Here is a 12782-nt window from a genome sequence, read left to right on the forward strand (position 1 = left end):
GAACTGCGAGATATTTAGTTGCCCATCACAATTTCACACTAACCTGTAGTTACAGAGATGGGATGCAACTGTGACACAGTGATCACAGCATCAGTTCTCACCCATCAGCACAACTACCATTACTGGAGACACAACATAAGCACAATATCATTTACTAACTTAGAAAACAAGCGTAGGTTTTAAAAACGCAGCTAGCATGTGAATTTAAATATCCAATATAGTGTCATAGTAATCCTCCCTCAGCTTCTCTGCCTTCAGTCAAGTAATTGGTCAGTTGTTAACATTAAGTTAAGGGAACCTTAACTGAGGCTTGAGTGCTTTTAGGTATGATATGGTCACCTCCGATTCATAGGCCGCTACACACACACTTCTGGCCACTTTATTAAGTAGCAGTTACCACCTGCCACTGGAGACTAGTCTTCACAGATACAACATCACCAAACTGCTCTCTACAGGAGAGTGAAGTGAGTTTGTCTCAGTTTTAGAGCTTCCCAGAAGTCATGTTGGGTGGAAGTCACTTGTATTGTATACCCTCTGTATTGATTCTCTGTCCTCATGAGAACCAATTATTTGGCTGGAATGTCAGTTTTGTTTGGACATAAATTCACATTAGAGTGACAGAAAAAAATTATGACCCTGGTACAGAGAGGATGCAAAAAGTCAAGTAGTGATCACACTAAACAGCAGACAATAACATGGGGGGAAGGATTTTAACTATGAAATACTTATAGACATATTGGAAAAGTGAGTAAGGAAAATCATACTTCATGCAATTTGACCTTTAGCACTAGATTACTTTTTTTTTTTTTTTTTTAAATGAGCTCCCTTTCCAAGCCTACCTCAGTGAGCAGAAGAGATGGTATTCCAATTCTCATCCTGCCAAGATAACAATCCATAGATCCAACTGACAGGACAGCATATCTAGAAGCAGTTATGGTTTAGAGAACTAGAACCTTGGTCTGTAGTTGTGGTTACCATGTATCAGTTTTCAGAAATAGCTAGGTAGTGAAAATGACCTCACAGAAGTCACTTGTTTCCTTTTATCCTAGTGTACAGCACTGACAAACCAGTTAAACCAATTAACTTACCTACTTGTCTCATGCTACCAACAGACAAGCTTCTCGCAGAGTAAGGTTCAAAGATACAATTTCTCCACTAGAAAAATCTAAGAAGGTCCTGCTGTCTCCCATGCTGACCGCTCACTACTATACTAGGAGCTTTTTAAGCCACTGATCCAGCTAGCAACCCAACCACATAACCATTCACATCAGCACATGGATGGGCAGAGGTCCAGCACCGGCACCAGTGCCCAGGAGCAGCTCGGCTACTCAAGTGTAAATGGATTACCCAACAGCAGTTTGGGGCTTCCTAAATTAATTCCTTGAGTAGCTCAATCAGCTTCAGGTGATAAAATGAGTGAAATCCAATCCAGCTAGCTCGCATACCTAATTACATCTAAATTTTAGGTGCCTGTTGAACCAGCCTTACTAAAATAAGTTCCATATATTGTCAATGGGAAAAGCTAGGTGCCTTTGAAGGCCTCCTCAGGGAGGGCCTAAATTAGACAGGCAAGATCTATCTCCCTCCAGAGCTGCTTTTATAGGCATCTACCTCTCCCTATTGACCATGGAAGGAATTTAGGCACTTCATTTAAGCAAACTAGTTCACTGTGTGCTCAAAACATAGGTGCTAATTAGCTGCCTATGCCTGACTGAAACCCCCCCCCTCCAACATAGCTTCCAAGTCATGTATCTTAAAAATTAATATTACGTAATGTCCTACTAACATTAAGAAAAAAACAGTATGTACTCTGCACTGCAAACAACACAAAAAAAATCAGGAATAGAATAAGATAGGATTTAAAAATGTGACATCGGAACCATACCTGACTGACAGCTTCAGCATCTTCTGGCATTCGCCACGGCGTAAGCCCAGCGCTGTAGGAAGAGAAAGCGGACAAAACACACGTAGCCATGAGCAAGGCAGCTTGTACAGGCTAAACACAACCAGTGGCAGCTGTAACACTCAGTAAGGAGCTGGGTTTCCGGTTCCCTGAGCACCAGGCAGCTCCAGCACCTAAGGGCCTAACTAATTTCTTCTGTGGAGACTCCTGGCAGCCTTGCCAATGCTTTTTTTTTTTTTTTTTAAAGCAAGGCTACTGGCTAGATGCTCCACAACTCTCCTATTACCACGTAAATTGTGCATTGCCAGCAAAGCCATACTCGCTGCCTAATACGTACGCAGTCTCACACCCTCCCTCACACGCTGAGGCACAGATGCTGACAGCAGCACTGCAAGAGGTGCCTGCATTAAAACCACAAACCCCAAAGGCCTCAGGGCTGAGCAGAGGACAAGCTCTTACAGGAGGACAGAGCCGCTGCCACAGCAGCAGCAGCGTGGTGCTCACCGCACCCCACACAGCCCCCAGAGCTCTGCACCCGGCCAAGGAGAGGCCCCAGGGCCAGACCCCACCACGCCCCCCCCAGGACAGGGCTTGGCCAAACAGAGGGCAAGGGGACAACGCAGCAAAAGGGGGACCACAAGGGGGGAAGAGGTGTCAGGCAAATGGCTGAGGGAAGCTGCAACCAGGCTAGATGCTGGCTAGAGGGAAGAAAAACCCTTCCCTGACTCTCACTGTCCCTCTTTCCACAGTAGGGCCTCCCCTCCCACCCACAGCTTCATTTTGGACCCCAGACCAGTCACTCCAGCCCCGTTCCTCTGGTTCACACTGACCCCAGCAGCCCTGTGCTCCCCTTGGGGCTGAGAGGGTCCTCCTCCACCTCCTGCCTTCATGGCAGCAGGTCTCACCCCAGCACTGGGGAAAGGGGAGACTTACCAGTGACAGCTGATAAACCCCCTCAGGAGTAATTGCACACAGCTGGGGACAGTCCCGGCAGGGCAAGGGAAATGGGGAGCAGCTGTGAAGGGAAGGCGCGTGAGGGTATGGCTGTGTGTGAGGTGCAGCCATGCCCGGCCCTGGCACTGCTGCTGGGTCTTCTCTCAGCCCTGAGGCACACGCTCCTCTTTGCGAAGGTATTTAAGCAGCGGGGCTGTTATCAGCCACCAGGTAATGTTTTTTAACAGCCTGTGTCTTTCCCAAAGCACCAAAATCCTCATGTTACTCTTCTAGGAACAAAAACGTACGATAGCATTAGTCGGGTGAGACGGAGCACCTTTTCCTGTTGTTCTGTCTGGCAGTGAAAGGCGGCTACATAAAATAATAGCAGGAATCAGTCACAGAATATTCATCTGACTCTAAAAGGATGGCTTTTCTATTATTGTTGAGACTTTGCAGATGTATTAGTAGGAGCGAGTATCGCCCCCTACAAATTTTCTATAGCCATCAGTTCAAGGAGTGTGTTTTAATTAAAATAGATTTTATGAAGAAGAATTAAGTTCTTAGCAACATTATCGGAATTTATGGTACTCCCCAGCTACATTAGTATTCAGAAGTCAATAATTTCACAGACTTGATCTATCTAGCTTGGCAGTACTGCACGCGGAAAGGTTGTGCAGGGATGCCGCAGCGGCCGCCTGCGTTGTGCGCCCAGCGCCGCGTCCTCCAGCCCTGCCTGACGCTGGTCAGCTTCCTTAATTTCGCTTTGCTTTTCCTATCTGTCGAGATAATACTTCTCAGCCACGCAGCGGTGCCAGGCTTGATTCATGAATGTTTTAAAGCGTTCTGTGATACTCATCCTGAAAGGTGCTCGAGAACCATAAATTATTACTTCAATATAGATAATAGTTTTCATCTCATGAATGTTTTATAACGCTGCTCCAAATTCATGCCTGATATAACTCTAATAACTTAAGCAGAGTTAGACCAGGGATAAATTTGTTCCAATAGGCGAGGCAGCAGAATGGAATTCGAAGCCTGAGGCAGTGGACTTAGCAAACGGCATCGCACCCACGCTGAAGTCAGAAACCCACCCCGCTGCCCACTTACCTACACCAAAAAGATCAGCTCGTGTCATCTTTAAACTCCCTGAGGTCTGATACATTGTGAAATGCCTGCTTCGTGTCCAAAATACGTATCTAGTATGTTATACTGCTATACGTATGTAGCTTGTATTTACTAAGAATTAGTATGCTTGATCATGTATTTTGCATCTGTTTTGACCCAGATATTTCAGTGGAAAGTAGATTATTTTTCCCAGGAATAATCCTTAAAAGAAGACATTCCTACAGCTTTGAGTTGTTAGTCGTGGGAGCATAGCACAGAGAACTGGAGGGGATCCTCTGGACTGCAGTCCACTTCTCAAAGGCAATCACATCATAAAAAGCCATGTAGAAAGGTTATCAAACGCCCTTTTACACAGTTAGGCTTTCTGACCCCCTGCCCTAAAAGAAGACTGTTCATACTCTTTACTGCTGTGGTAGTTAGAAAGATTCATCTAATATCCAGGCAAAATCTATTCATGGCCAGTTTATATATTTTTGTTCTTGTGCCAGCCTTCTTCAATAGTTAAAAAAGCTTTTCTGAAGTGTTGTTTAACTCCCGCTGTCCTTTTATGTATACATGAAGAACAATTATATTCCTAGTCTTCATTTTGTTAGCCTAAGCAAGCCAACCTCTTTCAGTCTCCCTGTATAACAGGCTCTCTATTTATCTGATCATCTGGGTGGCCGTCTCCAAGGAGTTTAGTGTAGATGCTCACAGAGTGAGTGTGCCAGAGAGGAACCTATTTGTTTTCTAATTAAACAAAAATGCTGTAAATGCAGCAGAAAGATGAAACAACTTAGTGAAAATTAAATCTTGGCGTTTGCTGGCAAAACTTATAATGAAGTGGAAAACACCATCAGTCTTCCAGTTGCAAAATTTTATCACGGGACTGTGAGCAATGCACAGCTAGTACCAAACTAATGAAGGCCTGTTGCTGAGCAGATCTTCCTTATATAAACAACGTAATAAAAAAATGCCTGGGGATGTGGTAGCCAGCTGTGAGAAGAATTGTTCGCCAGATATCTGCTACTTAATACTACAGCTGAACCTTGGAGAAATTCAGATCTCTTTGGATTATAGTCCTTAGTCCTTACCCCATCCATGATTCTGATCCTCAGCATTACTGCTGCTCCTCCCAGAGTTTATCCTCTTACCCTCCCAATAGGTTTGCAATAAATTGCCTCTCCAGTGAGTCTTCAGATCTTCTATTCTTTGCTGCTCCAATTAGTGATCTTGGCTGTTTTGGTTCTCATAATCCTTCTTCCCTCCCATCTCCCCCCATTCTTTCTTATTAAAGAAAAGTCCCATGGAATGTAATGGGAAACTTGATAAGCTTCCAAATCCTGCATGATAATGTATCCTATAGCACCTTTAAACATACAGAAACAGCAGCAGTATTTCCCATGGAGTTTTTATATTTACAATGATTCCTACAAAATCTCTGCTTTCATTCCTCCCAAATGGCAAAGGACTTTTCTTTAATATCACAGAATAAATAATTGAAGATCCAGCTGACGTAGTGGCTTTCACAATCTTTCTGCTGGATGTTACATTCACCAGGATATGCAACTTCACCATTGCAAAAGTCCAGCAGCTGTTACTGATGCTAGTTTGTACAATGGGATGAGTAATCGCAAGGGAGAATGTATTAGAGTAATTTGGGCTGATTTCTGAAGCTGATCACAGAGAAAGAAAATTTTTAATTTGCATAAGGATTCAGAGTAATTTGGGTAAGGATTAACTAGGCGTCCACCTCCATTTTTTTTCTCCAGTAGAAATGATTAAAATGCTATTACCAAATTGTAGATAGAAAAATACATATGTGGAGTATGCAGAGACATACTAGGTCCTCATAAGTCTTAAATATCAGTATTAGGTAGAAGTGTACCTCTAGAGATAATGTGGGCAAGTAGAGCCACCTTTAATGAAAATCAAAGGTGTGCAGGTGGTATAAACACAATTTCCAGTCAAACATCGAGATTTACCAAATTTAGCAAGTACCTTCTCAGTGTTGAATGAGACATTAGGCTGAGTGATTAATTTGGAAAGAGTTAAAAAACACAGGATTAATTCCCTTGTAATGTGCATCTGCATTCTGGCTTTAGCACATGCAGAATTAGAATTTGGGAAGCTGTATCATTGCCAGATTTCTGAAGGAAGTGTCCGCATTTGCACGTTCTGCTACACACAGTTGGGCAAGCAATCACTCATCTGTCTTCCATGCTACTCATGTAAATTGCTATTTCAGTGCAAAAAGATGAAGTTCCAGCCATAAGAATGAGTGCACGTACTATACAATCAGCTGGCTTTAGGTACCAGCGTAAATGTTTGACACACGAAAATAACAAACATGCTCCTTTTTATTTCAACAGCTCCACTATTTACTAGTGGCTTTGTAATACAAAAACCAAGTGCCAAACAACACTGAATGTAATGTATTTTGCTGTAATAAGTTTAGAGGCAATCCTGGCATAGCTAAATGCCTACTAATAGAGGTCAAATGAGGATGAGTTTTGCCAGCATCCTAAATTTAAAAGTTCAACTCAGAGAAAATTTTGAAAATTCAACAAGGGAAAAGCAGAGAGAAGGGAATGGAGAGGAGGAGGAGCAGAGGAGAGAAGATAAAAGTAAAGCTGAAAGAGTTCCAGATAAAAGAGACAGACAGAGGGAAAACATGTTTTCCCATTATTAAAGTAAATGCAGGCCACATCATGAGCTGTCCACCTAGTGATGTCAGCTTAGGCCTTGATCCACCAAACAACTGGGGATAGATGGCAGAGAGGATACTTTTATTTCTGACGCTATTTTGCTGTTTTTTCTTTTTAATCCCTGATATGTGAAATAGCGTGTAATATAGAGATTCCTTTCAGGCAGCAGAGAAACAACACGTTCATGCAATTTACAATAAAAAGGAAAACTGCTCATAAATACAAATCTTCACAAAGCCAGAACTCACCTAGGAAGTTCATGAATTCACCAGGGTCCATGCACTGTCATGCCTATGTCTTTGCATTGCAGAGAGGTGTCTTATGTCTCAGCGGGTTATTGTTTAATGGGCTAACGCACACTTTCTAGATGAAATGGTGCTGTGGAAGCTCTGTGGAGGAGTATGCTATTGCTGAAAAAAAGAGTACTTCCAAATATTAAAAAAAGGCCTACTTAGTCTCCTGGTGATAGCAAGGGCCAACTTCACCCATTGACTGCACGGGAGTTGGATCAGGCCTTGAATATTTTAGCCCATAAGCAATACCATATAATACATGCTATAGAAAAAATCACCTTGCTGCTTTATTTTTGTGCAAATTGTAAAACTGGAATATAATTTTGCCTAAAAAGAGCAACTGAAGCTTCTCATTTTGAGCACAGAGCTATTTGTACATCTCCTAATTGATGCCATATTTTACTCTTTCCCACAACCAAAAATAAAGCACGTTATATTGTAGGAAAATGTTTTATTTTTTTAAATAGTGCTTTAAATTCTGCATCCCAACAATGCACTTTGACTCTGTGATTTTTTGTTGCTAGCTGGTGAATGAGCAACAAGAAAGCAGACCCCTTCTGAGCCCCTCCATTGATGACTTTCTCTGTGAAACTAAACCAGAAGCTGTTGCAAGGCCTGTAACATCAAATACAGCAGGTAACCCAAATTCTTTCTTATCCCTCAGTAAGGAGAAATAATTTGACTTTCATCTTAATTCTGCTACTTTCGGTGCAGTGATTTCTTTTGGTCTCTTAAAAAGATTTGGTACTATTTTCACAAAATTACAAGCTGGTCTTAAATTATGAATTGACTAATCTACTACCAGAAAAACTTTGTTCATTATGTTTGAGTGCAAATCTGTTGAGATCCAAATCACATGTTTTCTATCAGATCTTCAGTGCTGAGAAAAAGGGAACCTGTTTAAGTTCCACAAGGAGAACATACCGGTTCAGCAAATCCTCAGTCTGTTGTTTTTACAAAATTTTAACCCATGGGTAAGCTACACTTAGGTCTGTTTTTAACTGAACCCATTTCTTACTATAGAAAGATTTGCTTTAATAACAACTTGGATGAGATGTCAGAGGAAAGAGAATCGCTATTAGAAGAATTTATCCAGGCTACATTCCTTTCCAGGCAGAAAAGAGTACATTTACTGCTGGGTTCAGAGGCTTTAATAGCGAAAGGATCTAACAAAGTTCTCAGCTGCTTTGTGTTTCAGTGAGGTAGTAGAACAGATTAAAAAAAGGAAGAGAGCGTCCTGAACGCATTCTGAATTAAGAAAGGTATATTGTCTTTTAGAAGTGTTTTTAGAAATTGACTTCCTCCTGTCGAGTGTTTGTGCGAAGGTAATCAAAGCAGATGAGCTGATCAACTGAGAAACAATATAGTTAATAGCACTATTATGTTCTGCCGCTTAAAACTGGACTTGTTAGAAGCCATTTAATTAAAATCTATACACGAACAAATTATTAAAATGACTATCAGTTATATGATTATCTTCACATCTAATTTATATGCATCTCAAGCAATATGCAGGTTTTAAGAACAAAAATTGGAACACTGAATTAAATGAAGAATTGTAAATACTGTTTTTCCTTTGATATAGCTAAAGATACTACAGGGATGAATATAAATACTTCAGGTCATTTAAGGCTTGTATTTGTTGTAAAAAAATTTCAGTATCTGTAGCTCCTAAATCTGCCTTGAATATCTATCAAATTTGGGTCGGGGGGTAATCACACGTTTAATAACAAAATTAAACTTTGTTGTTCCATGAAGACTGGTGAAATTCAGTGCTTTAGCAAGAACACACGTGATTATGCAAAATCATCTGTCAAAAACACCCACCCTATAGGCTGATAAAAAAGGGAAGAAGTTTTGCTATGTTTTACGAGCTAAATCATTTTAAATGTTACTTTTTAAACAACGAGCAAATGAAAAAAACAGGCTGAAGCATGCCTTATACACTGACAATTGTCCTATAATAGAGATATCAACAGAACTTATTACCATATCTGTCAATGTTATCCCCAAAAAGACAAAAACCAACAAGCAACAACAATAGAAACAGTTACTAAGCTTACTGTTATTCCTTTTTGACCTAAAATTAGCCAAATTTGGGACAACCCAGATTGTTTCCAGAAGGAGAAAATGATGTTATAATCTTTTGTGCTATAGTCCTTTGTTATTTCTTGGGTATGTCCTGTTAATTATAAAAATATTTAGTGTCATACTTCCTTCAATACAACAAAAATCTTTGCTGTCACAATCTCAAGGCCCTTTCCAGTCAGGCTTTAGACCCACAGCTCTCTCTTTCTAAGGATCATTTTCAGAGTGCGAGATCTGACTGTGTTTGCAGCTTTTCTAGCATGACTGCTTCTTTCTCACCTTTCACGTATTTTCTGCCTCTCATACAGACACAACCTTTAGAAAATAGTGACATCTATTGTTCTTTGCCACCTTTCAACCCTTGGGCAAACCCTACCTAGGTCTTGTTTTCTCCGGTTCCTTTCTTAACTACAGAAAGATTAATTTTCAATAACTCAGAAATTACTTGTTTTGTCCAGCAACATGTTCCGGTATTTGTGATGGAGTCTGCTTCTATATACAGTTCTCTTACATTAATGATAGAAAACACATTTTAGACTATGATTTCTAGAGCAGCATAAAAGAGGCCAACCTGTCAAGGATCCAATGAGAGCTAAGCACCCAGTTCCACTCTGTAGTTTTAAAGTTTTGTCCAGAAACACTGAGAATACAAAAATCATATCATTTTTACCATAAACAAATAGTTCTAGGAAACTGAGATAAGTTGCATAAGGAGGACAAGAAAGATTGGTTCAGGGTGTTGTTTTTTTCAGGAAGATTTTTTTTTTAAAGATATTTAAAGTGGTTGTTTAATGAAAATAAGCATATTTTAGCATCTCTGAAAAACATTTCTGAAGGTGAAATGTTAGAGACAGCTGTCCCTTCCTCGATTATTTTCCTTAGTGGCATGTGGCACAACAGTAGTGTCCTAGGCAGCTGTTACCACTAGCTGATAAGCCATTAAGACTAAATCAAATTTGATCTGCAGGCTCAGTTTTACCAGAAAACTCGCATCATAAGAAAAGCTGTAGAATAAGATTTTCAAAAGTGACTAGTTATTTGTGGTACCTAAGATGTCTTAAGAGAGCCTGATTTTCAGAGGGAAAGCCTTTTATGTAAATCAAGCTTTTTTGAAGTGAATCGAGTTAAGCACCTAAAATCACTAGTCATATTTGAATATGCCAGTTACCATCTTTAGTCAGGAAATAAACACTTACTATAATCAAATGCAAATACATTAACTTAATAATTTCTTTTCCAATTAAAATATAGATTAACAAATGTGAGCTATTTGAATTAAAACAACACTGAATTCTAACATTTTGTCTCTAAGTGTTATCAACAGCTTTGGATCTCTTGGATCTTAGTGAACCTGTCTTACAAACCCAAAACAAAGCAAAGAAATCAGAGAATGCATCAAGAGGTGAAGGCTTAAAAGCTTCAACCCACAGAAAGAAGACAGACAATTCTGACCTTATCAATGTGGATACTGAGCAGAAAGTCCAGACTGTTAGAGTTTCAGACAAGTCTTCACTAGATTTAGGTAAGAGTGTAGTTATTTTATCAGTGCTACACAGCCTTGCTTAGCACAAATTCCTCCTTGTTACTATCACAAAATAATAAGCAAGACCAGAATTTTCATTTCATCACACTTTAGCAGGGAGTGTAAACTTTATTCCACATTGTAAACCACTGTCATTGTAAGCACATTTTGCCAGCAAGTTGAAAATTCTACTCTTGGGGGTAATGTAAAGGATACTTGGGAAGAATATCTATTTACTGTTTTTGATACAATTTACTACCAATTTAATACATTTCTCTCCTGAAGACGTATCTTCTTTCATCATTTCTATGCCTTTGTCATTATACCTATTAAGTGTTCAGTAAACATGCAAAAAAAAATTTGCATCCCACCTGAATGGATCCTTTCAAAAAAGAATTTAAGCAAGGTCAATAAAATGGTAGAAAAATCTGTAAGGGTATCAAGAGAAGCTAGAATAGGACTCAAATCACAGGCAGCTCACATTGGGTGTCCTTTTCAGAACTGCAGATGTCAAAACTACACATTGTACTTGTAAAATAGTGCTTTATCTAGACATACCAGAGAAAAAAGTTCCATTCTTGACAGAAGAGCTATGTTCATACAGATTGGAGAAAAAAACCAAAACACGCAAGCACAGCTCAATATCCTGCCAAGCACAATCCACAGATGAGCTTTGGAAAAGGTGAATTTAATTCAGTTACATGCAAATTGAATTACCTGCATTGGAAGTGAGAAACTTGCAAAGTAAATATAATCTGTATCAAGGTAGCAAAAATTCCATTCATCAGCACAGAAATTCTTTTAGAGAACTTTATTTTCAGACAGGAGCAGAACAGCTGATTTTTGCAAAGCAAGGCAGATATATGACTGAATAGTATCAATTACCCACACAGTCATTTTTACATGGTAGTCACAGAAGAAGCTACATTTTTACAAATTGACCTAATTTTTTAGTTAGAAAATTAAAAATATCAAATATTATCACAAAACTATTATAATTTTATCAACAGATATAAACTATATATATATCACTGGCTTTAAGTCAAGAGTTCCAGTCACGTTCTGACTATGAATGCTAAAATTTATGGCCATTGAAATCTAGATTTAGAAAAATGATGCTAATTCTCAAATATTAGGATTGCAAAATAGGATTGCTGCTAGAAAGCTGTAAAACGTTCTTGTGGCTTGGACCATAATTAAAATATATTCTTTCATGACTTAGCTTCACAATTCCTCTACAACTTGCATTTCACAGAAGAGAGAAGTTTTTCTGCAGTAGGTTCTTTAACAGATTTATGTTTTCTTTTCCTGTTTTTCAGTTGATATTCAGACACAACTAGAGAAATGGGACGAGGTGAATTTTCATGGAGACAGGAGCAGCAAGAGCCACCCATCTACAGAACGAACATCATCATCCAGAGCTCCATCGAAAGAGCTTTTATGGTACAACATTTTGCTTTCCTTACAAAAATATTTCTAGTCTAGCTCCCTTAATTCACAGAAATGCTAGCTTTATGACAAGTCATAATGTTATTAAATCTGTTATGATTACATTAACAGTGTTCAGGCAGACATTTTAGACTATGTTATAAGTAAGTGCACCATAAAATGACATTTTGCCAGCAATTTTTAAAGTTCTGAAAAGTAGCATGTGCAATTACTAAATAAATGTTGGTGAGAATTCTGCAGACAGATACAATGATCTAAAAACAACTACAAAAATGTGAATAAAATGCATAAAATAGGGTACTCTGCAGTGATTTGTCCATCACTGGCTGTCCGGTGCAAATTCTTTGACACCAAGAGGGCAGAAGTTGTATGAATTACTGGAAGATGCAAGAGAAAATATCCAAGCCAAGTATTACCTCTCTCACACTGTTCAGCTGAAGTTGCAGAGGGATTAAATGAGGGAAGAATTGGGCTTTGTCTTTCAGAACAATTCATGCATTGCTTAATTCTGCTGCCTTCTTGGTGTGTAAGCTACAGTCGTTCACTACATTATGCATAAGCCTAATTAGTATTAGCATTTTCATACACTTAAACCAGTTTTCTGACCAACTGATGCCTGTACCTTACCCTGCCTTTTATCTCAGTGCTTCATTAGCTTGGAGCTTTGCACAAGAGTTTTGGGTCAGTTAACCTGATGGTTCTACTGGGTTTTATTTTCTAAGAAGGAACACTAGGATAGTGTACCACAAAAGGTGCATGAGCCGAGGGGAAGTCATGTA

At 39.4% G+C, this 12782-nt stretch overlaps 1 protein-coding gene across 6 annotated transcripts in view; it reads left to right on the forward strand.

Annotated features, from left to right (window-relative positions):
* PEX5L (peroxisomal biogenesis factor 5 like) overlaps nucleotides 1-12782 on the forward strand; it is a 119192-nt gene that overhangs the window by 78082 nt on the left and 28328 nt on the right. For 4 of the 6 annotated variants that reach the window (XM_068954424.1, XM_068954426.1, XM_068954427.1 and 1 more), the window contains 3 exons: nucleotides 7469-7580; nucleotides 10345-10554; nucleotides 11874-11997. In XM_068954424.1, coding sequence (XP_068810525.1) covers nucleotides 7469-7580; nucleotides 10345-10554; nucleotides 11874-11997 — 446 coding nt within the window. The remainder of the gene's footprint in view (nucleotides 1-7468; nucleotides 7581-10344; nucleotides 10555-11873; nucleotides 11998-12782) is intronic. The other 2 variants (XM_068954429.1, XM_068954430.1) reach the window with 1 other exon arrangement.

This window comes from Struthio camelus, chromosome 9 (assembly GCF_040807025.1).
Source record: "Struthio camelus isolate bStrCam1 chromosome 9, bStrCam1.hap1, whole genome shotgun sequence".
Lineage (NCBI taxonomy): Eukaryota > Metazoa > Chordata > Aves > Struthioniformes > Struthionidae > Struthio > Struthio camelus.